The 23,531-nt window shown below is 37.1% G+C and overlaps 5 protein-coding genes across 9 annotated transcripts; 2 read left to right on the forward strand and 3 right to left on the reverse strand.

Moving 5' to 3' along the window:
• The first annotated feature begins 826 nt into the window (after window positions 1-826).
• Window positions 827-5,629, forward strand: LOC116024882 (truncated transcription factor CAULIFLOWER A-like). Its single transcript, XM_031265901.1, has 8 exons — window positions 827-1,011; window positions 3,969-4,053; window positions 4,172-4,236; window positions 4,302-4,401; window positions 4,644-4,685; window positions 4,801-4,842; window positions 5,121-5,230; window positions 5,359-5,629. The coding sequence occupies exons 1-8, from the start codon at window positions 827-829 to the stop codon at window positions 5,468-5,470; spliced, it is 741 nt and encodes a 246-aa protein (XP_031121761.1). The 3' UTR covers window positions 5,471-5,629.
• Window positions 4,204-6,846, reverse strand: LOC116024883 (tRNA-specific adenosine deaminase TAD2). Of its 2 annotated transcripts, XM_031265902.1 has the most exons (3): window positions 6,705-6,838; window positions 5,839-6,487; window positions 4,204-4,673 (listed from the first exon to the last, which is right to left on the reverse strand). In XM_031265902.1, the coding sequence occupies exon 2, from the start codon at window positions 6,409-6,411 to the stop codon at window positions 5,875-5,877; it is 537 nt and encodes a 178-aa protein (XP_031121762.1). In that variant the 5' UTR covers window positions 6,412-6,487; window positions 6,705-6,838; the 3' UTR covers window positions 4,204-4,673; window positions 5,839-5,874. The 2 variants fall into 2 exon arrangements, with proteins under 2 accessions (XP_031121762.1, XP_031121763.1); XM_031265903.1 differs by lacking the exon at window positions 4,204-4,673 and having other exon boundaries at window positions 5,683-6,487; window positions 6,705-6,846.
• A 4,454-nt stretch (window positions 6,847-11,300) lies between these two features.
• Window positions 11,301-14,216, reverse strand: LOC116026263 (cytochrome P450 CYP749A22-like). Its single transcript, XM_031267745.1, has 4 exons — window positions 13,955-14,216; window positions 13,625-13,848; window positions 12,194-12,817; window positions 11,301-12,033 (listed from the first exon to the last, which is right to left on the reverse strand). The coding sequence occupies exons 1-4, from the start codon at window positions 14,214-14,216 to the stop codon at window positions 11,605-11,607; spliced, it is 1,539 nt and encodes a 512-aa protein (XP_031123605.1). The 3' UTR covers window positions 11,301-11,604.
• A 922-nt stretch (window positions 14,217-15,138) lies between these two features.
• Window positions 15,139-19,124, reverse strand: LOC116025633. Of its 4 annotated transcripts, none has more exons than XM_031266937.1 (6): window positions 18,980-19,124; window positions 18,583-18,680; window positions 17,080-18,474; window positions 16,628-16,750; window positions 15,757-15,906; window positions 15,139-15,645 (listed from the first exon to the last, which is right to left on the reverse strand). In XM_031266937.1, exons 3-6 carry the CDS (start codon window positions 18,466-18,468, stop codon window positions 15,505-15,507), a joined length of 1,803 nt encoding a protein of 600 aa, XP_031122797.1. In that variant the 5' UTR covers window positions 18,469-18,474; window positions 18,583-18,680; window positions 18,980-19,124; the 3' UTR covers window positions 15,139-15,504. The 4 variants fall into 4 exon arrangements, with proteins under 4 accessions (XP_031122797.1, XP_031122796.1, XP_031122798.1 ...); XM_031266936.1 differs by having other exon boundaries at window positions 17,080-18,477; XM_031266938.1 differs by lacking the exon at window positions 18,583-18,680.
• A 567-nt stretch (window positions 19,125-19,691) lies between these two features.
• LOC116024610 (protein CLP1 homolog) lies at window positions 19,692-23,531 on the forward strand. Its single transcript, XM_031265544.1, has 10 exons — window positions 19,692-19,906; window positions 20,800-20,868; window positions 20,997-21,089; window positions 21,639-21,880; window positions 22,022-22,160; window positions 22,241-22,297; window positions 22,462-22,596; window positions 22,720-22,955; window positions 23,093-23,137; window positions 23,226-23,531. Exons 1-10 carry the CDS (start codon window positions 19,715-19,717, stop codon window positions 23,311-23,313), a joined length of 1,296 nt encoding a protein of 431 aa, XP_031121404.1. The 5' UTR covers window positions 19,692-19,714; the 3' UTR covers window positions 23,314-23,531.

Here is a 23,531-nt window from a genome sequence, read left to right on the forward strand (position 1 = left end):
ATAAATCACGGAATAATGATTAATGCTCGAAGACTTGAGAAGCAATACCAAATGAAAAAAGCATGGTAGAGATTCAAAACACCGGCACGAGTAATCGTCCAGTCAAACAGTTGACTTAGTAATCACAATGTTTCAAGTTTGATTTCTTATAAAAACTATGTACTAATAACCTTCTCTATTTGAGCCAGCCTTCTTGTTTTAAGCCTATAGCTATGAACAACCTTGTTGAGCATAAATAATATATAAACATAAATGTGCATTCCAACTATCAGCTTAAGATTTTAGTTGAGATGGAACACATGCTTCAATTTGATATCAGAGCCTATATAAACATAAATGTGTACTTCAACTATCAACTTAGACTTTTAGTTGAGATGAAACACATGTTTCAATTAACCTAAAGTAACAAGACGTTTTTCACCTGGAGCACACTTCAGTAGGGGTACAAATTTTTTTAGAACAGTCTGTTAACAACTCAAAACTGAGCTTAAAAACCAGTAACCGCTGATGTCCAGCAGACACTAACGGAAGCACAGCATATAACCCAACCACCACTCGACAACACATCCTTAAAAACCACCCAGTTTCCCACTTTTCCCAAAACCACCATCATGTTTCAAGGAATCTCTGCGATGTCACATCGTTTACGTACCCTAGCTTTCCACCACCCACCCTAGCTATTGTTAGATCAGAAAGGGCAATTACAATAACAAAATGGGTGTTTCTGAATATTGTTATTATTCTAAATCGAGCTGAGGGTTTCAATTCTACTTTCCAGTTTTAGGTAATCTGATCTGGGCGGCCTAGCTAGGTTGTTGAGAGAAAGATGGGGAGAGGGAAAGTGGAGCTGAAGAGGATAGAAAACAAGATAAACAGACAGGTTACATTCTCGAAGAGGAGAGCTGGTTTGGCCAAGAAAGCCCATGAAATCTCTGTTCTCTGTGATGCAGATGTTGCTTTGATTGTTTTTTCCCATAGGGGAAAGCTTTTTGATTACTCCACTGATTCCTGGTATGTCAAAACTTCCATTTTCTCTTTTGTTCTTTCCATTTTTGTCATATGTTTTGCTTTTTTATTCACAATCTGTGAACTACTGGATCTAGGGTTCCGTTTTCTTGCAAGAATCTTTAAAAAGGGAATAGGTTTTATTTTTGTTTTTAAAAAACAAATCTAATCTCCTGAGAATATTATTTAGTTTATAAATAATATGTGTTTTCTGTTTAATTCATTTCTTGAATTTAGTTTTATAGTGTTTTTTTTTTTTTTAAAGTTAGACTTAATTCATTTGCATGCACTTTTAGGTTTTCCTATATGTGACTAATTAAGGTCAGAAGATCTGCATTTTCTATGTTTTTTCATAATATTTGGGAGACTAATTCACTAGTAAATGATTTAACTAGTGACGGTAATAATGTTTACCGGATATATTCTATGAATTAGTCAACAGAAACAATTGTATTGAATAGGTTTGTGTATAATGAACAGAGCGTGTCACCCTCTTGTTACACGAGGTCAACCTTTATACTATAAACCTGTAACGGTTACAATAATGATAGAAACAGCCCCCTAATAAGTGACGCTGTCATCCATAACTCCTATTTTTAATTTGATAAGGCGATGATCTTAATGCGTGTGCTCTTGTAACCGTTCTACCTGTTCTCTGCTCCTGACTGTTGTTTGACTGCTTTGATGGATTAGACGCACTGGGTCAGATCAAGTACCTTGTCCAATTATCCCGTCACCTAGTTTTTACCAGCTTTCTAGATCCACTAAACAGTTCTTTCATTCTGGCTCTAAGGTGTGCCTCATGTACATTTTCGCCCAGTTTGAATAATGGTTTTCTTGTTTTTTAAACAAGGGGAAATATAAAATTTGAAAACAAAATTAAAAATCATGAGCTAGGTTCATAACAAGTAGAAAGCTGAAAAATCTAAAATAATGTTTTAAGAAAATATTAATTAAATTGATAACTTAGGGTCTGTGTATGTTGTTCTCTTTTTTCTTTTTCTTTTTTTCCTTCTTTTTTTATTGGTTTTGCAGCATGTTCAGTGCTTTTTCAGATGAATAAGCATAGGGATAATAATTAACCTAGAAACTAGAAAGTGAAATGCTATATATGTGTAACAATGGTATGTACTTAAAAGTATATATTGAACACAGGTTAATAGGTTATTATTGTGAGTTATACTATCATTAGTATGTATACTCTCAAATTCTGTTCTCTTACTTTTACTCATTTCGTTATGTGGGTCTCCAGAAAATTATTCACACCAAGAATTTGAGAGTCAAAGTAGAATTTCAGAGTAGAAAATATGAATACTACATATAACACTTTCCTATTATTGTTGAATAGAGATTTAAAGGATCGAGTACATACAGTCTAGCATTATGTTATTGGCTGTGGAGGACTTATTATTGTAGGGCGGAGGCTTGGATGGTTGGGCATAGTATCCTGCCATCGAAACATAGCACTGTTACGCAAGTATATGAAAATAAAATAGCATATTCACAACTAACTATAACTTTTGCATAGTGTTATTTGATCCTAATAATTGATAATGTGTAATTAAGACTGATAGTATAAGAAAATAAATTTGTGATATATTAATCAACAAAAAATAGTTCAAAGATTAAAGCCGTAGTATGGGCTTTATTAACACATTTCATTGGTTTCACCTATGTATTTACACATTTATTTAGCACACATCACTTAGCTTAGGGAATTGCTTCCATGCTGAATCGTAACAAATACTAAAAAAAAATGAGTGCTTTTTTTTTGAGGAAAAAAATAATGAGTGTTAAGTACATTTTATAAGTTATATAACATCTTTTATTATTTGTAGTATCATACATTGTAAAATTTTCCTATTACTTAGAATATATCCATAATGAGGGTTTTTTGTTCAGTGCTTTTTCAGATCAATAAGCTTAGGGATAATAATTGCCCTAGAAAGTGAAATGTTATGTGTTACAATGGCATGTACTTCAAAAGATACTGGACAAAGTTTTAATAACTTACTAGCCCAGGGGTTATTATTGTTGGGTAGAGATTTTAACCACCGAGTCTAGTATTTTATTATTAAAAGATTTATTATTATTGTTAGGCGGCGGAGGCTTGGAGGGTTAAGTCTAGCATCTTCATATAAAACGTAGTACTAACTGTTATGTAAGTATAATGAAATAAAATTACGCATTCGCTACTAGCTATAACTTTTGAAGATAGCGCTCTATTCATCATCAAAAACAACAACAAAAGAAGTTCAAAGATTAGCACCGTATGAGCTTTGTTAAACCCATGACCTTTGATAGTATATGACATTTGTATTTTTATTGAAAGTATTTAAACATTTATTTAGCACACATTTATTACTTAGCTTAGGGAATTGCTTCGATATTGAATCGTAACAATGACGTATACTTAGGCTTTAGGTTATGTTTGGTATGCACATGGGAATCAAAATTGGAACGAGAATTAAATACTTGGTAATGGTAATAGATTTTGATGAAAATATTTTTCATGTTTAGTAATAGGGTTGAATTGAAATGATTATGTTTGGTTACGTATAACCTGTGAATAAATGCTTTAAAATACAAAAATTAAAAAATCAAACCAACTGATCCTAATATAATGACATTCAAAGCACCAATATGAACAAAAAAATCAAAACAAAAATATGAGAGATGCAGTGAGGAGGCAACGGATCGGGAAGTGACATATGAAGAGGGATAAGATGGAATGATACTCATTTTTAATTAGAGGATGAGGTTTTTAATTGAAAGCTAAGGGTAATCAAATCTCATAATTGTGTTTTAAAAAGTTGTCAGCTAAACAATAACTATATTTTTTATTCTCATTCAAAGTGTGTAAACCGGCCATGAACCAAGCACACCCTTTAGTACCATACATTGTCAAATTTTCTTAAAATGTATCCGTAATAGTATTGATAAGTTGTATATTTGAACTGCAGCATGGAGATGATTATTGACCGATACGAACGATACTCATATGCTGAGAAACGCTTGCTTGCAGAAACTAATGACTCTGAATCATCAGTAAGTGTATAATATGTCAAACTGTTACAAGCAGGCCACCAAATGAAACCGAGACGAAATATATCCTTCAATTTTGTTTGAACCTGGAATAGTTACGCTGTATGTGTCACTTTTGAAGGATAACTGGAGCTTGGAATATGCTAAGCTAAAAGGAAAGATTGATCTTCTGCAAAGGAATCACAAGTGAGAAATTCATATATACATTAATGACATCTTGTACTGTTGATGATAAAAATGCATGCATGCAGGCACTACATGGGAGAAGATCTGGACACCATGAGCCAGAAAGATCTCCAGAATTTGGAGCAACAGCTTGATTCTTCTCTCAGGCTGATTCGATCCAGAAGAGTATGTATGATTACTCGATTTAGAATATATATAATTCCTAAAGTCTAATCCTTCACTCCTTCAGCAAACCAAACAATAGAATACAATTTATGTTCTATTTCATTCCCTATGGAATAGCATTCGTATTCCCTCAAAATTCATTCCGGCCATGAACCAAACGTGCTGTTATTTTCCTTAGATCATCAGTTTCTAAGTGTTCACTAAAATGCATGACTTCCAAGCTACGTGTCTCTGTCTTGCAGAGCCAGCTTCTGTATGATTCACTTTCTGAGCTGCAAAAAACAGTAAGCAGATTGATTCTCTTCTGCCATGGCTTAAAATATCTTGAGAGATTGATTCTCTTCTGTTTGGTTGACTATATGATCTTCAAACATTTTGGTTTTTTATGTTCTTTGACAGGAGAAGGCAATTCTGCAGGAGAATAATATGCTGGCAAAGAAGGTGAGGTTGATTCTCTTCGGTTTGGTTAACTATGAGAACAAATATTTACAGTATAGTACCCAATATAACACAAATAGCATACATAGTTGTACCTGATACACAAAGGCACCAATACCGCACAAATTCCATATAAAATATTTCTATGGGAAAGGATTGCATATGCGAGGGATACCGTGAAATTAGTATTTATCCTCTATTTTTGAGTGTCAAATGACCAATTTGCTTAAACTTAAAACAAGATGATTTGAAATCTAGTGCTTTTGTGACCTGATGGTTAGATCAAGGAGAAGGAGAAGATGGCAGCACAGCAGGCACAATGGGAGCAAAATCAAGGCCCAAGCTCAACTTCATTCCTCTCACCACAACCACTTCCTTGCCTAAACATTGGGTAACGACTAAATGACTAATTTATCACCTAATCATTTGGGCAGGGATGATATATAGCTTGTTGATATTTTACTAATCCATGCTTATGATACTTGCATATATATATGTATAATGATTTCACGTAAGCAGTTACCAAGGAGAAAGAGCAAATCAAACAGGGAGAAATGACCTGGACCTAAACCTTGACTCACTCTACCCTCCATGCCATCTTGGCTGCTTTGCTCCATGTGCCAATCAATAAGCAATCAAAGTTGCTGGTCTGGCTTCATCCCCATACTTTCATTTCCTATGCGAGTATAGATGAGAGAAATAATATTGACACTGATTCCTAATTGTATGTTCATGATCTTTGACTCCTATGTATCTCATGCCCTCAGTATACTACTTTATCAAGAACAATTTGCACCATTTGTCATGAATCTGTGTCAGGATTCTTTAATATCTACACGTATGTTGGATATGATGTAAATTGACTGATGAAAGATGATGAATGTCTAACAGTATAAAATCAAAAAGGGAAAGCCATAGATTGTTTCAATGATCATGTCAAATAAGTTATCAGAGAACAATACAAATTTCAAGGAATCCAAGAATAAGTCGTTTTAATACCTCATCCATAAGTAGATAAGACACATGATCAGAACATCATGTGGTTTGCTTCACCGGCCTGTGAGGCTTGGGGGCATTTGGATTTCCTTGTTCATAGAAGCTACGCAGAAGAGCAACCGCCTCAGATGCCATGATTCCTCCTACACATTTGAAGCTCTTCTTCTGTGCCACTCCTGCACAAGTATGCAATGACAATATTGATCCACAGCCGCCAAATTTGTCATTCCCACATCCATAATACGCTTCTTTGATGCCTAGAAAAGACAGGGCCGCTGCACACATTATGCAGGGCTCGCAAGTCACATAAAGGACGCATTTTGAGAATCTTTCCGAGACTTCACTGGGTGAAAGTCCACTCTTCTTCCACTGCTCTAGCAAAATGTCAATGGCTTCCATCTCAGCATGCCTTGTAGCATTCCTGGTCTCTGTGGTTCGGTTCCTCCCCGAAGCAATCACCTCCCCATCCTCTACCATGACACAACCGACCGGAACTTCAAGGCTGTCCAACGCAAGCTTTGCCTGTTCCAGAGCAAGTTTCATAAAAGAAAGGACCTCTTCACCATAAGATGCCATCCGATTGAAATCGTGCTCTCTTCCCCTGGTTAGTCTGCCTGGATTTCCAGAATGCTGCGCTTCTCCGCTCACCGTCCTTGAGTGTTAGTGTGTTACCATTGCAAGTGCACGAGCAAATAAAGCAAGAAAGTAAATGACTGGAATGAAGAAAAATGATAAAGACAGGAAGGATACTGGTTTAAACATTTTATCAAACAGGTGGCGTTCATACCGCCGACGAAAATACAGTAGCAATAATAACAATAAGAAGAATAATTAACGATAACAAGATAGGAAGAAGAGAATTAACGTACCTGCCCACATGAAATTCAACTAGGGATTGGTTGCTGCAGACTGCAGTGGATGTTTTTGCAGAACAGTTGGCTTCGCAATTGGGGTTTGAGCTCTTCTTTTTTTCTTGAATTTTCCCCCCTTCATGGGCCGTTTGGTTTGCTTTGAAATAAATTCCACATAATTAGAATTACTAAAATTTAATAAAAAGAACATTTTATACTTTGTTCCGTTCATAAGAAATCATTTTAAAAGGTAATTTTTATCTAATTACAGGCCATACTTTACGTATGCAAATAGTGTATATTAAATATACTTATTATTTATAAATATATAAAAAATATACTTATTATTTATGATCCACACAAAGGAATAATGGTTGTATCAGATTAGTCTAATTAAAAACCTCTCATAAAAATGAGAATGCAAGACACCTACTAACCAAATTTCAGCAGTATTTAGGAACAAATGTTCAGCTCATTCAATCAAAAAAAATGTTAACATATCTTCGTTAATTACGCATGCATAAGTTACATTCTTTCCAAAGGATTGAATCTCCAACCCTAATTATCCTCACATTAGTCAGATAGAACATCTAGAAAGATGCAAATTATGATTATTCAAATGTATACAGACCCTAGGCTTTTACTCATTATACACAATGAACCCTTCACTTTATTCCTTATTTTTCTTTCTAAACTTAATCACGGTAACCAACTAAGCTGCATACACAGACTTGTATAAATTACTTTAACACTACTACTTCCTTCTCAAAATAGAGAGAACTCTATTCAACTTCAAATGTGGTCTACAAGAAGATTTTAAATAATTTATAAATTTTAGTATTAACAGTTTGACATTTTGTTCAAATCAACTATATTATAATAGTTTTTGTAATACATGAATTAAATATTTAAATATATTCTTCTCAAAAAGTTGAATCTTCAACTCTAATAAAAAATATTTGATTATATATTCATTTTAAGTTACATATTTTTCTATTAAATAATTATATTTTAATATTATGTAATAATATTCATCTCACATTGATAGCGTAAATGGAACCGGGGGTTATGATTACACTACGAATACGTATGTTTGTCAATAAGTGGGAGGGCGCTCGTAGGTCAGCCGGTCGGTCTACCGTAGGGCGATCGGGCAGTCCAAGACTGAGAAATATCCCGAGTGGTAAGTAGTTACGAGCGGGTCGCTTAGAATAGCGCAGGCTGCTATTGTAGGGTGGTCAGGTTGCAATTACAAAGCGGGAATTACAAGTGAACGGTTACACGGGGTGTAGACCGTGATATAGATTGATGTTGTAGGGTGAGATTACAAGTAGTGAGTAGTAGTAGTTACAATCAGATGGAGATGAGAAGTGAGGGGGAGACCCCTCTTATTTATACTAAATCAAGTCGGTCTACGCATTTAATGCACCAGCTGCAAGTGGTTTGACGTGACGTCTTCTTATTGGCTTGGTCAGGCGGTCACTCTACAGGCTACGCGTAGGTTGACTGGTCGAGGTTGCAGAGCCGCAAGTTGTCAATCGCCGGCCTGCAGGCGCAAGTTGAACTGCTTTACTTGTTGTGTAAGATAAGGTTTCAGCTTGCAGGTTGCGTCATCTTGTTGACCGACCGGTCATCCTATGGTAAACCGGTCATCCTACCGTAGACCGGTCATCCTACGGTAGACCGGTCGGGTGTGTTTCCGTCGGGGCGACTCCAATGGTGATCCGAGAGCATTTTTGTCACAAGGCCTATCGATACGGGCGGTACGGTTGATCACAAGTGATTTATTCCGGCCGGGTTGATGGCTATGACGGACTGGTCAGGTGACTTCTTGTTGGAGCGACTATACGGGTCAATCCTTTGTGCGTATTTACCCATCACACATATCACATGAGTCGCATACTAATTCTAAGATATAAAATAAAATAAAATAAAATAAAAACAGTCTTCGCCATTCAAAGAAAAGTCTTGATAACAATACCCAACATCATCGATCATCATCATGTTGTACTATGACATCAAATTAGAATATCAAAAAGAAAAAAACATGATTAAACACCAAAATCCCGCTCAAAAATAATCACAATATGTATCAAAGTCATTGAAACCACATTCAATATCATCCCAAGTAGCATCACCACATTCTTGCCCAAAATCCTCCCATGGCTCCCAATAATCAAACTCATGCTCAAAGTCATCTACATACTCAGTAAAACCATTCCAAACAAACTCAAAATCACAGCCATTCAAATCACTCCCGACACGGATCCGACGGACGGAGGAGGAGTTGCCGCCGTCGCTATCATAGTCTATCCCAAAATCATTCGAACAAACATCAGAATCTTCGTCATAATCATCCAAATCCAAATAGCCATCAAAATCTAGCTCAAACACATCACACCAAGACTCCGTATCAAACATTGTACCAGCTTTGAATCAGTGTTCGTTGCAAATATGAGCCTAGCAGGGACTTTATAGAGCATATATGGAAGGCCAGTGGTTAGAATTCAGAAAGTCATTTAATTTAATACACTATTTATTAGATAAACCCATCCAATGCCCTCGACCTGCCAACTCGTGCTGATTTCCAACCAAAATTGATGATATCAATAAATAATGTTGAACTGACTAGATGATGTCAACCGGCCAAAAACTATAGAAAAGCAAGTACATTAATTAATAGCAAAATAGAAAAATAGAGGGATAGAACAGACTCCACATTTAATTTCTAGGTGATGGGCAACTGCCTAGTACCCGCAACGAGCTTACCACTCACACGGTAGCTGCCAAGTTTTTTTTTTTTTTCGTACTACATTACAATGTAGTATCTGTTCATAACTACTTTTATATATATGGTAGTGTAATCGGGTGCCACTAGACCATCGTCTTTGACGTCAAGTTTGATCATGCGTTCTTTGGCGTCAAGTTAAATCATATACGGTGCCTGCAATGTGTTGCTCATGAACCAAGTTACCGGTTAATTACATGGTGGATGTCATGACCACTTATAATCTTAAAGTATACAAATGATCAATATTAGTCCCTGATGACTATTGTATTTTTATCACATTTAATCTGGTAGGGTTGTCATAATTTAATGATCACCTAGGTAAGAGACCTAATATACGGTAAGGAGCCACTTCTACAAGAACTTTAATCATGCATCTCCAAAAGTGATCTATAAGTTTCCAACAACTTAAAATTTGATCCTTTAATTGTTTGAGATGTATGTGTTGATTTTGCTACAACATAAGACTAATTACACACTCGTTCTTCCATTAAATCTTCCATAGATAAAACCATAAAAGTGCGAAGAATCTTCCAACCTTAAAAGTACGACGATCGAATTGCTTCTGTTTACCATTGTTTGTTTGGGTAGTATTAAAAACAAAAGAGAATCATAATATTAAGAAGAAAAAACCAACTTCACAAATTAAAAATTATGATACATGAAATGATAATAAAACAAAGCGAAGCCCTTCCATTTTGATTAAACAAAAACCATAAAAGTCCATACATGCATGCATGCATGCATGCGATCAAACAAAACAACAGAAACTAAAGCAACATCCTTAAAACTACTACATCACCACAATTAACACCAGAACAACCAAACATCTGCATATCTGGAACAGAGGATGATTACTTGTCACGAAGACTACGGAAATAGGAAGCGGGATCACGCTCAAAGTCATCCCTGAAGATGCGATAATCCCTGCCAGGAGCCTTCATCGTCGGGCGGTCGCCTTTCGAGCCTCCGAAAAGCTCACAGCCGTCCAGATGACTAAACCCACAATAGCCACAACACCGCCGCCGATGGCTGCGCCACTCACCTTCTTCTCCGACGGTTGCCCACAACTGTTGCTTCCTTCATGCGAACCCATTGCACTGCCTTTCTACCTGCTCGTACGTAGTGTGCTTCGAATTAAAGCTAAGGTACAACGTCAACAACATAGCATGGTATTTATAGCACAGACATGGAAGATCAAAGGACGGACAGACAGTAAATTATTACACTTTACTTTCGTGAATATTTCCAATGAAATTTGTGGATACCAAGAAGCTCTGGGTGGAGTGAATTGTACTACATGCCAGTATCTAGGGAATATCATTATATCAACGCCCAAGAGCTCATTAATTATACCAAGAAGCTTTGGGTAGCAGAGCACTACTCGAGAATTGTAGTAGGTAAAGGGATTATAGTTGACAAGTTACTGTTAATAGCACATTCTTGTTTTTGAATACTATGGATTCTTTTTTTTTTTTTTTTTTTGAATACTATGGATTCTATTACTCCATGTAAGGTAATATCTGTTCAATATACATTCTCTATCTGTTATAATTCAAATAGTCAATAATTCACTATTGGAGGCAGGAGTTCAATTCTGTGACTTTCTCTAAAAGAGAGACACAGATGTGCCAGCTGAGCACAATGTGTTTGACAATAGCACACTCGATCTAGTTATTAACAATTGATCAATCATTATCAATGACCATGGCTCACAATTGACATAAGGTACATTATTTGAGTATTGAAAATTCATTATTTGGTAATGAATACACAATAATTGTACCTTCAATATATTAATAATGAATATATATTCATTGTCCGAATATAATTTGCCTAGTTTGACCAACTTCACTAAAATGTCCCCTCATTATACAATTTTATTGCTTACAAACTGCACTAGACATGCTTACAAAATGCGAAATTCCCTTCCTGAAGTCCCACATTCAAGGCCGACAAAATAATGGAAGGATAGATCAGACTCCATTCCTAGGTGGGAGAACCACTGCCTATATACTGCACACAACGAGGCCACCACTCACACTATAGTTGTCAAGTTTAATTACGTGTCCTTACCCACAATTTATTATCTAGAAACCAACTGTAGATGCGAGCCATCCAATATACTTATCAAATCCTATGGAGGATGACTTGAACTCCATGTTTTGGTCTCACCATGAAAAGCTGAAGTGGGGAGTGAACATAAGATGAAGACAGCGCAACCGAGTAGCGTTGCAGGATCATAGACAGAACAACCTTAGCCTCAGCCATGGCAAAGTTTAAGCCCAGACAAGTACGAGGTCCATATCCGAATGGCAATAAGGCAATTGGATGGTTGTTTGTGGCTTTGACCACTCCTTCTGCAAATCTTTCTGGCTTAAACTTATGAACATCTTTACCCCATATCTCAGGATCGTGTTGAAGTGCAAGAGGTGAAATGTAGAGATGAATATTAGGCGGTAGAGTTATGTTCCCTAGAACAACATTCTTCTCAACCTTCCTCTTTATGTAAGGCACCGGAGGATATAATCTTAAGGTTTCTTCAAGAATCATGTTCATCTGCAACAACAAAACAAAACAAGAATCATGACATCTCTGTTGTAAATTTGAGGCAACGTCAACTAAAGCTGACACTCTTTAAGTAAAAGGAGAACACAACTGAAGCAGAAAATAAAGTATGTGGCGTGTTACAATTGAATTTTAATTTATTAGTACTTACAATTTTCAATCTTGCAATGCCATAAGGGGTGGGATTCTCTTGCCCAAACACTTCCATGACCTCTTTCCTTGCTCTCTCTTGCCAATCCTCATGTGTAGCTAGAAGGAGAGTTGCCCATCCAAGCAAAGACGTCGTCGTTTCGTGCCCCGCCAAATAGAATGTTTTGCATTCATCAACCATGTCTTGTATGCAAATTTGGTTATTGTCACCATTTTCTTGATTATTAGCCTCCAAGAGTTTCTCAAGAAAATCATCACTTCTTATTCTTCTAGAGCCTTTTGGTTCCCCAGTTTTTGTCTGCTCTCTCTTCTTTATAATCTGAATTATTCCATTTCTGATACCTTCCTCAAGTTTCTCAGATTCCAGTTCATCACTGTTCTTCATGATTCTACTGATCCCTGGAAACCTAACATTCAGAGCATTCTTGGAGACTAAGGTTGTTAGCTTTATCAGCATCTCAAATATGTTTTTCCCTTCCAAGTAATTGCTTCCAAAAGCTGTCCTGGAAATCACTTCTGATGTTAACAGCCTGAACTCCTCAAAAGCTTCAATCTCTTTCCCTTCGTGTTCCTTCCATGCCTCCAGCATTGTTTCTGCACTTTCGATCATGGCTGGAAACATACCCTGCAGTAAGACACATCAGTGTACAGTTCATCTAATAGCCAATAAGAATATATTGCTTCTATGAAACTTGAAATTCTTGTTCATAAAAGACAAAATTTTTCCGCTCACTCCAAGATAATAGAGATATAAATTATAGTAACTCAACCACCCATTAAGTGGAAGAGCCAATATTTAGTGCCCACAAGGAGTCCATTACATTAGGTGTAACACCAAGGCTGCGGTTGTCATGTTTGGTCATGTGCTTTTACCCACAATTTATTACCTACAAATTGAGCTGTCCGTGCAAATAAGAAATTAAACCTGAAAATTTTGTCAGCAAAATTCCCTTGCCCCCAGGTCCCAACACCTTGGCTTAACAGGATAGTAGAGAGATAAATCACGGATACTCAGCAACCCATTGGATGAGAGAACCAGTGCATAATGCCCATAACGAGCCGAGCTCACTACATTAGGTGTATCTCTCACACTTTAATTGTCCGTCTGAATTATGTGTTTTTGCCTATAATCTATCACCCAGGAATTGAGTGTGTGGGCAAGAAATTTAAAATTTTTGTCCACAAAAAACGAAATTCCGTTGCCTCAAGGCCCCGACACTCCAACTCAACAAGATACAAATAAATGACGGTGACTCAACGGCCCATTAAGTGAGAGAATCAGATGCCTACAACAAACTCACCGACCACCACATTGAAATTTGAATGTAACTTCCAGGCCACATTGCAAATATCAGAGTTGGGTCATGTGTCATTGTCCACGACCTACCCTAAAAAATCCTAAATTCTTGAAATGACAGGTAATTGATCTTACTCTGAGGCTTTCTCCATGGAAGACATTGTTGGCTAGTTTTCGCATTCTTGCCCACTTCTCCCCTTTTGATGATGAAACACCATCTCCTAGCAGCTTCTTGCTGAAGCCTTGAAGCTCTATTTTTGGGTAATTCCCCTTTCTGTCACTCAGTATCTCCTTCACAAGTTCTGGTTCAGTCACTACCAGCTCCGGTTGTGGCCCTAACCAGTAAAGAAAATTCGCCCCTACAGTTCAAAAACACACAAACATTGACTCAACAAAACAAAACAACAATTTTAAGTTACTAGGAAACCCAACAAATTTAATCTGATAAATAACCAAGCAACTAACCATATAGCCTTTTCCAGGAATAAATGTGTGGTAATATTCTTGGAAATATGTGATGAGACAAGTCTTCCATGGGCTTGCTGGTGATTCCTCTTCTGGCTTCTGAGATTTCTTTGGTGTTTCCATGGAGGAATCTGTAAGAAGGCCCTTTGATCCCCTGGGAACTCATCAGCTTCTGTATATGAACAGGAGCCCACCATAGCTTTTCACACAACCATGCAGCTAACACCAGCAAAGAAGAAATGAAAATTATGATGATTATCATGTTAATTAACCTGCAATATTAATTCCCAAATGCATTATCTGCTGAACTTTAAAAAAAAAAAAAACAAGTTCCTGAATTGGGAATTTTGTGTTGCAGCTACAAGACAATTATATCTAAGATGCCATTCTTGACTTCATCTAAAAACTAAGTAGAATTCTTGAATTATATCAGTCAAATAATATTAAATTGCAATAATTGTACTAACATCTCTTTTAATTTAATACTATATCCTCTTTAAACAATTAAACATGAGCTGTTCATTGAATTGATAGTGGTCCAAACATGCATGAAAAGCATCTATGTATGACTATTATAATATTAGGCACTATTGTACTTTTAATTTTAATGAACATTTAACGTAATCTAAGAAATTTCTGGTACACCCACTACTTAACCTACTTATTTTATTAAAATTTTGATTCGCAGGAAAATCCTTAACTGTTCTGAGCGAAACCTATTTTGTAACCCTCTCCAGCAAAGAAGCTAGCCAGGCCAGATCCCCTTAACACAAGTCGGGACTTCTCATAAAGGGTCTTACACTTATGTTATTAGACAACCGGGTTCTTGGCATATCATGACATTATTGACACGTAGTCGTGGCTACCTAGAAAGTTTAAAGTATTTCTGCATTATTTATATCCATTGGCCATTATAAGAACATTATTTAAAGTTTAAAGTGTTCCATGGGCTTGCTTGGGATTTCTCTGATCTGTTGGTGTTTCAATTCCATGGAGGAATTTGTAAGAAGGGCCTTTAATTTGATCCCTTGGGACTTCATCAGCTTTTGTATGTGACGTGGAGTCCACTATAGCTTTCCACACAACCAAGCAATTACCAGCACAAAAGAAATGAAAACTATGGCTGCTATTGGGATCGCTATTTTTTTGTAATTTTGCTAATATTTCACAGAACGTTCTGACTATGACAGGAAGAGATTGAGAATTTTATACCCCAACTATAAGACAATTGTAGCAAAGATAACAGCTTTGGCTTCTGGTGGATTGAGGAAGCTACAACCTCGGATGATCATCCCACTAAACTAAATAATTGTACTTGGTAGTACGAGTACCAAAAAAAAAACAACAAATACATAATGTATTTTGTGGTATCAATTCCTGGAATAGTGGATAGCTATGCTACAGGAAAAAAATTGAGGAATCAGCCCAAAAAAACAAACAAATTACACTTTTTACTATATAACAAGTATCCACCCGGGTTCGGGGTTCTAAGAAGGCTAATAACAAGGCCGATGGTCAAATTTTTGCTAGTTTTAAACCATTGCTAAGTGTCATAAGGTTGGGAAAAATTTCTCCTTCATTCGAGATATGAGCTTAAATTTTTCCTCAGCTTCAACCTGTTGACGAATATCATCTCTTGAAGCTCGATCTGGGTGGAAGGTCAGTAAGGCCTTTTTGTAAGCTGCTCGTACCTGAAATCGCAATTGGTGTTCTCAGTGAAATTATCTTCCATGTCACATTAGAAATGAGCAACAAATTAAGCAGGAATTGAAGTCGGTCCTTAAAACAAAGAGTAATCGTACCTCACTTGATTGTGGAAAAGGGCTGCTACCAACAAAAATTCCCAAACCTCGCAGCACAGAAGCCATATCTCTGCATGTTGTTTCTAGTTTACTCAGTTCACTTCTAACTTGATTGCGAATCACCTCCTTCATGTTCATATTTTCTTCATCCTGAGATATAACATAAAAGGAAAATGGTTGTGTTGAGAAAAATATATAAAAGGATTTAATCCACTTTTTTTGCCTAGTTTCAAAATTGGCCACTTGTCAAAGAGATTAAAAGGTATATATGGATCAGCATAAGATATCCACATGTAGAATGACAAATGATGTGTATCCTCTAGGGATGGCAATTCACATCCGCCTTGTGACTACCCACTCGATCTGTAGTGGGTCAAGTGATAGATATAGGGATCCCTGATCCAAATCCATCCGCCCCATTGCCATATCTAAGCCCCACTTACAGCATAGGCTTTTGCCTTTTAGTTATGATGGAACTCATCATTTATGTATTGGATAGTCCAGACTCTTTATGTATCTCTCATAGCCTATAAAAACATGGGCTCTTGTAGTCAATCAATCAATCAATTACCATTCTGCATCTCTTATTCTTCTCTTTTATGCTTGATACAGTTCAAGGTTTGACATTACCCATGGGTGGTGGCTCTTTACTACCAAGTACCAACCAGACTTATCCACCCCACTATTTCTAACAGATTGCATTAGTACCAAAGTTCCAACAATCAACTCTAATCAAACAAACGAAAAACACCATATATGATGAAGCATTAAGCCAGAGTAGTATGGATAGAAAGAAAACAAAATAGAAATTAAATACTTTTAAAAAAGGTGCAGAATGTGCTATTAGATAATAAATTTATGAACTACATACCTTCTTCTGTGTCTCTCTCATTTCATCCACACGCTGTTTTTGTCTTCTCTCCATGTCTAATAAACGCATTTTTTCAGCTTTCTTTCTCTTCAATAACCTCCGCAAATTTTGTGCTTCTTCAGCCTACAAATAAAGAAACTCACATTATATGGCAAATGCATAACAAAAAGACTGGCAAGTAAATAAGGCTAAAATGTCAGGACCTCCCAGAAGTCCAGAACTTAAGGATATTTAATCATAAACCCTGATACTTTAGATATGTAATTCAGGATCCCTGAACTCAAAACATCAATACGAAAGGAGGCATTAGGCACTATTCATTCAGATATGTTGTGTTCAACGATTCCGAATTACATTTTTAGAGGTTGAGGGTTTATCATGCATGAGAAATATAAAACAAAGGCACTGGCCACATTTCCAAAGACAACCATAAAGCAGTATAGATGACACACCTGAATCTGTAATGCTCTTTGCCTAGAAGCTAGTTCTTCCTCTAGTGCCTTCTTGTATTCATCAGTTTCTTTAAGTCTTTCTCTTTCAGTAATGATACTACTATCATCATTCTGTCCATCCTCATAGCCATGAGAATGCAATAGGTATTCTGATTTTTCCTCCTGCTGACTCTTAGATGGAGAACTAACAATCTCTTCCTCTGCCCCAAGATGTTTACAGGATTTAGATGGGTTCTCAAGTGAAGCTTCGCCATTGTCCTGATAATGACATTTTCCAGTGCCAATTCCTACCCCAGGTGAGAAATTTCTACCAGATGAAGTTTGACCTGGACAAGGGCTAAATTTGTCCATAGAATGCATGTGACCAGGATAAGGGCTCCCATATTCAGTGAAAATACATTGGTCATCACTGTCTTGAGCTCCAGAGGAACATGGATCTTCACGTAAGCAATCCCCTTTTCCTAATGAACTATCTTTTGTGTAATAGAAGCTTTTGACACCATGTTGTGACACAGGTCTTGTTACACACGGGTCGGCAGACTGGTTTTTCCCCTTATCCTGAAAATCCATTTCCAAATCATCAGCAAAGTTTTCATAAAAAGATGAAAAATCTTTAGGGTTTCGTCCATCTTCATTTCCTAAACTCGAAGCACTGGAGCTTTCATCTCCTTTTGCAAAGGGGGACATATCTTCTTTCTCATTACTGGCTTTACCCTGACTAGAAAAAGCAGGATGCTCTTCAGTTTGGCCACGCTCAGCTTGTAAATCAGCCATTGATGTATTGTCAAATCTGTTGACACCAGATTTTGTATTATGACCATCATATTTCCTCCTTGAGGAAGCTTTCTCCCATTCTTCTTGAAGCTTTCCAACAGAATCTACCATCAACTCAGAATCAGAATCAGATGAACTGCTCTCTGAATCTGAAGTCAAACCATACCGATTCCGGGAGGACGCTCTGCCAGAGTATGTTCTTTTGCATTTTGATAGCTTTACTGGAGCTTTATTTTCACGCACGAATTGACAATCATCACCATTGTCATCTGGAGTCTTTCTTGCATCCTTACACGGTGGGAAAGGTCTCTGGCTAGATGATGGACGATTTAAAAAGTCACTTTCTCGGCCACTAGTGGACTGGTTGTTTTCATTGTTTTCAAAGTTTTCGTCATCATCTAAGAAAATTACTGTCTTCTGTGGGCATCTATTCGCAAGACTCTGCATGCTTGTATGTTGAACATTTTTGTGCAAATACTCAGGAGAATCAATAACAATAACATCATCATCTATCAGAATAACATTATCAGCTTGCGTGTTATTGCTACATCTCCTCAGCATATTTTCCCCATTAAAAGGTCGTGATCGAGTGTATCCCATTGATATCCCACTCATTTGCCACTGCTGAAAAGAAAGAAGCTAGATCTTATTTTGTAAGCAAACACATGGATACTCTATGCACTATCACTGCACAAAGTAAATTTTTACACACATTTGCTCATAAATTACCACATTATCAAAGTTCTGGAAAACAAAATTAAGCAAATAACACGTTCAGTGAAACGCGGAAGGGTGTCACTTCCCCAACGGTTTTGCACAAGTAATATCTGCATGCAAAAGTGCATAACTTAGAAACAAGCTCTCGCAATAAGCTGCAGCCAAACAAAACCCAATTTAAACTTAGCTTAAAGCTAAATCCAAATTTAACCCAATTTCTCCCACCACCTTATTGACTACTACCAGCAGATGAAAAATAAACTTGAAAAAAACACAAAAATTGCATAAATCAAACGCGGCTCAATGAAATCTTCAGAATGAAGTGCAAGTAAACAGAATTTTACAGGAAAACAATAGAAAGTCAAAGAAGCCCTAATCGTGAAATTAGGCGGAAACAAGAAACGATTACCTCGAACTAAACACCGGAGCAATGAAGAAGACGTCTCATACAAGCACTTCACAGGGAATCGCCGGCGACGAAAGACGAGAAGAACCCTAACATCGCGCGAGAGAGAGAGAAATAGAAGAAAAGGGGAGACCGGGAGGCAATTTTTTAGGTGACAAATGTTCAAAAAAATAGGTCAGTAATGACGTAATAATAATAACGGCAAGTGTGCAAAGCACGCCACAATCTAAAAATTGTCAAAGGTTGACTGATGAAGATGCAAATACCTTAGACCAATGTCTACAATTCTAAATACTATGGACTATTTTTTTTTTTTTTTTTTTATATGTACTGACTGTATTACCTTATGGTATTTGTTTATTTATATTTTTTCAACTTACTAAAGCACAAAGAGTTAACAATGCTTCCACGGAGATTCGATCTAAAGAAATTACAATTATTTCAATCATTTTAATACATAGTTTGATTACAAAATAAAATACACAACATCTCGTTAATTACAATCATCTCATATAATATTTGTATATTTCTACAACAAAAAAATATCGAGGTGATCCTGATAGGATATAAAGATTGCCCAATAGGCCAAGCCCAAAATAAGAAAAATTTAGCCCAATACAAAAGGAAATCCAATTTAGCCCTACACTTTCTCGGTTCTCGAATCTAACTTCTTCAATCGTCATTTCGGCCCATATATTTGGGCATAAGTACCGTTTCCGCTAAACATCCAGTTCAGCTATGGCGACTCACGGCGGAAGCGGCAGCTCGAACGTCCGGCAAGAGAAGGTTGACAAGGAGTGTGAGCTCAGAATCGAAGTCAGCCCCGACACGCCTCTCCGGCTTCGGGTCCTAAACGGCACCGCGGAAATCTTCGGCACTGAACTCCCTCCTCAAATTTGGCTCACCTTCCCCCCTCGCCTCAAATTCGCCGTATGTATTCTTTTCTTCATACTTTAATCTTAAAGTTTTATTCTTTTCTTGATTGGTATGTTTTTTCATTGAACTTAGCTCCGGTTTTCGAACTTAAATCCTGTAAATTAAAGTTAGTAAACTCTTTTTTTTTTTTGGGTTAGTTCTTTGGTGGCTTGGTTGTTTTAGTCAATGGACTTAATATGAGGATAATTAGGTTTATTAGTGCCAAGACCTTGTGGTCTTGTGGTCCAGTGGGCACCCGGTTGCACTCCTATACCGCAGTGTAGTCCATGTTGACTCTTTGTGCTTCACTAGTTGAGAAAGTAGCTATGCCCAGATACTACATTGTAACAGAGTCAGTAGTACCCAAAAAAAAGTTTATTAGTTGGAATTTGTGAGTTGATTTGAGAAAAAGTACAAGTGGCATTGCATATATACTTGCCCACAATCTACCACACAAGAACCAATTGATGTGCGGGCTCATTGCATATAGTGAATGGTCATGAATTAATGGATGGTAGGATTGCAAATGTGGTTGTGGGTATGTAGCATAGGGTAAGCTGAGATTTTTGTTATGATATGAAACTATGCTTGTGGCTCTTATAGTTGAGGCTTCGGGGTGATTATTTCATTTGTGGGTTAATGCAAAAGACTGATTTTTTAGTTCCCTGTAAAAGAATATGTAATACTTTGATGGATCCATAAAGCTGTGAGCTTTTGCTTGGCAGAAGTCTCATCATTGTCAAGCCTGGGTCCTGGGAAGCCAGTCATGGCTAACTTCTACTAAAAATGCCATGGGGTACATGTAAAGGAAATCTGACGGTTTAGTATGCAAAATGCACTCTATTGTACTGAACTGCTGCATTGTACATATACGTATTTTATTTTAACACATCAAAATTCTAAAGCAGGTCTTTACTTGGTATGGGGCCACAATTGAGATGGATGGTCCAACTGAAACCGAGTATACGGCTGATGAGGTATCATTTCTCTCATCCCCTGCATATTCATTTTGTCTATGTGTCTTGACATTTTAAAATAATCAACTTTGCTTCAACTAAATTTTGCAAATGAAATGATACACCGTTTTTTGTTTCAATGGTTTTAGACACCCATGATCAGTTATGTAAATGTGCACGCTGTACTTGATGCTCGACGGCATCGTGCCAAAGCTTCAGCAAGTGATTCTGATACTTACCAGGTAATGTTTGAACTTCTATCTAGTATAGGGAAAGAAGCATTTGTGTGTGTGTGGTTTCAAATTTAGTTCTTTTTTACCTTCGACTTGTCAATGGTGTTAGATCTCCAATTTTTGGATTTTTTTTTCATGTCATGCATTATTGAGTTTTTCTCTTTAAATGCATGCATCAACTCAAACATTAGAAAATGACAAAATAAGCTTTAGAGATTTTTCAAAAATAAAAATAAAAATGCTTGCACTTTTGAGGTTTGAAATCGATGTCCATTGAAGTAAAAGCAAAGGATAGTGAGCCAATACAAAAAATCCAGCTTGCTGATTTATTAATCCAATCGTCAGCCAGGTTGTTGAAACTGAAAACACATTTGAATTGGAGGGAATTTGTATAAAGTTTATGGTATAGGCATTTATCAAAATGAACTTCCAATGGTGTGTTATATTGTTTTGTTTCCTAATCTTTATTGTTCAAGCGGAAACTGTTGTTAATCATGGTATTTGAAATTTTGACTGTGCATAAATTATGTGATAACTCTTCAATGCTAATTGGTTCAGGGTCCCAGGGTTATTGTTGTGGGACCTACGGATTCTGGAAAGAGTACCTTATCAAGGATGCTTCTTAGTTGGGCCGCTAAACTAGGGTGGAAACCAACTTTTGTGGATTTGGATATAGGCCAAGGCTCTATAACCGTACCTGGTTGTATTGCTGCCACTCCTATTGAATTGCCCATTGATCCGGTAGAAGGAATTCCTCTCGAAATGCCACTAGTCTACTTTTTCGGCCATGTTACTCCTAGGTATAAATCTTTTGCTCTTTTTCAGTTCTTTTAACCTTCTTACTGCATTGAACTAGATTGATTTGAATGTTAGCAAAGTTTTACCGTGACTGTTTTAAAAGATGGAGATAAAGATTATGTTTTCAACTTGGTGATTTGCAGTGCAAATGTTGATCTTTACAAGGTACTTGTAAAGGAACTTGCCCAGACTTTAGAAAAACAATTTTCCGGAAACGCTGAATCTCGAGCTGCGGGGATGGTTATCAACACCATGGGATGGATAGAAGGTGTTGGTTATGAGGTATTTAACTTCTAGCTCGGAAACCCGTAGTCTTTAACATGTGTAGTGCGTATCTCTGATTATTTAATCTTTTGTTTCAGTTGCTACTTCATGCAATTGATACATTCAACGCCACTGTTGTTCTGGTCTTGGGCCAGGTATGTACTTTAAGGCCAATGGAAATTTATCTTTGTTGTCTCTCCGGTGTAACTTCCACGAGAAAATTCCTGTGAGAAATTTCCACAAATTATTTTAGTTCAATTAACGGTTAATGTTTAAGGAAAGCGTGAGAGTAATATATTAATGGATATTCGATATGAAGGAGAAACTTTGGAGCATGCTCAATTATGCATTGAAAAGTAAGCCTAATGTGGATGTGGTGAAACTTCAAAAATCTGGCGGTGTTGTGTCCAGGAACGCCAAAGTACGGCAGAAGTCAAGGGGCTACAGAATACGGGTAAACCGTAAATGACTTTTCCATGAAGTTAGACCAAATGATAATTTTTTTTCATCCCTGCTGTTTTTCGGGCTGGCTTATCAATGCAACTAAACAAAACCATGTTTTTTTTTCTTATCCCAGGAATATTTTTACGGTCCATCAAATGATCTTTCCCCCCACTCCAACATAGCAAATTTCAGTGATCTGTCAATTTTCCGAATTGGTGGTGGGCCACAGGCTCCACGTTCAGCTCTCCCAATCGGTGCAGAGCCAGCTGCAGATCCAGCAAGATTAGTCCCCGTTAATATCAACAGAGACTTGCTACATTTAGTTCTTGCTGTGTCTTATGCCAAGGAGCCAGATCAGATCATTTCTAGGTAAAGTAGCTATTTGATAAACCGAAAGGAAAACAAAACATCTAGTCATACGACTTTTCTTAAAAGAACATGGATAAACAATTAAGCATACGAAGCTATGAACAGACTCTTCTGACCCGTTTCTTTTACCATGCCAGTAATGTTGCTGGGTTCATCTATATCACCGACATCGACATACAAAGGTTTGACGCTTTCACCCTTCTTCTGAAAGAATCCTGCTGTATTTTAAGCTAGTATGGTCCTTAGTGTTGATGGCGATCCTTCTTTCAGGAAGAAAATAACGTATCTTGCACCGTGCGCTGGGGAACTTCCGAGCAAGAATCTTATCGTGGGAACCTTGGCGTGGATCGAGAACTGAAGCGCTGCACGACCTCGAGGAATCATGAGCTAGGCTTTGTTTATTTCTGTTCAAGAGAACCCCATTCTGAGCTCTTTGCTGTGTCATTGTAAACTAGAATGTTGTTGAAATGATAGGGAATCTGGTTGCAAGAAATGTACAGTGCTGAGTATTGTGGATAATTTCTCATCATTTTTACTTCATAGTTCATACTAATTACTAATCATGTTTGCCAAAAA

Source organism: Ipomoea triloba, chromosome 7 (genome assembly GCF_003576645.1).
Source record: "Ipomoea triloba cultivar NCNSP0323 chromosome 7, ASM357664v1".
In the NCBI taxonomy this organism is placed as follows: Eukaryota; Viridiplantae; Streptophyta; class Magnoliopsida; order Solanales; family Convolvulaceae; genus Ipomoea; species Ipomoea triloba.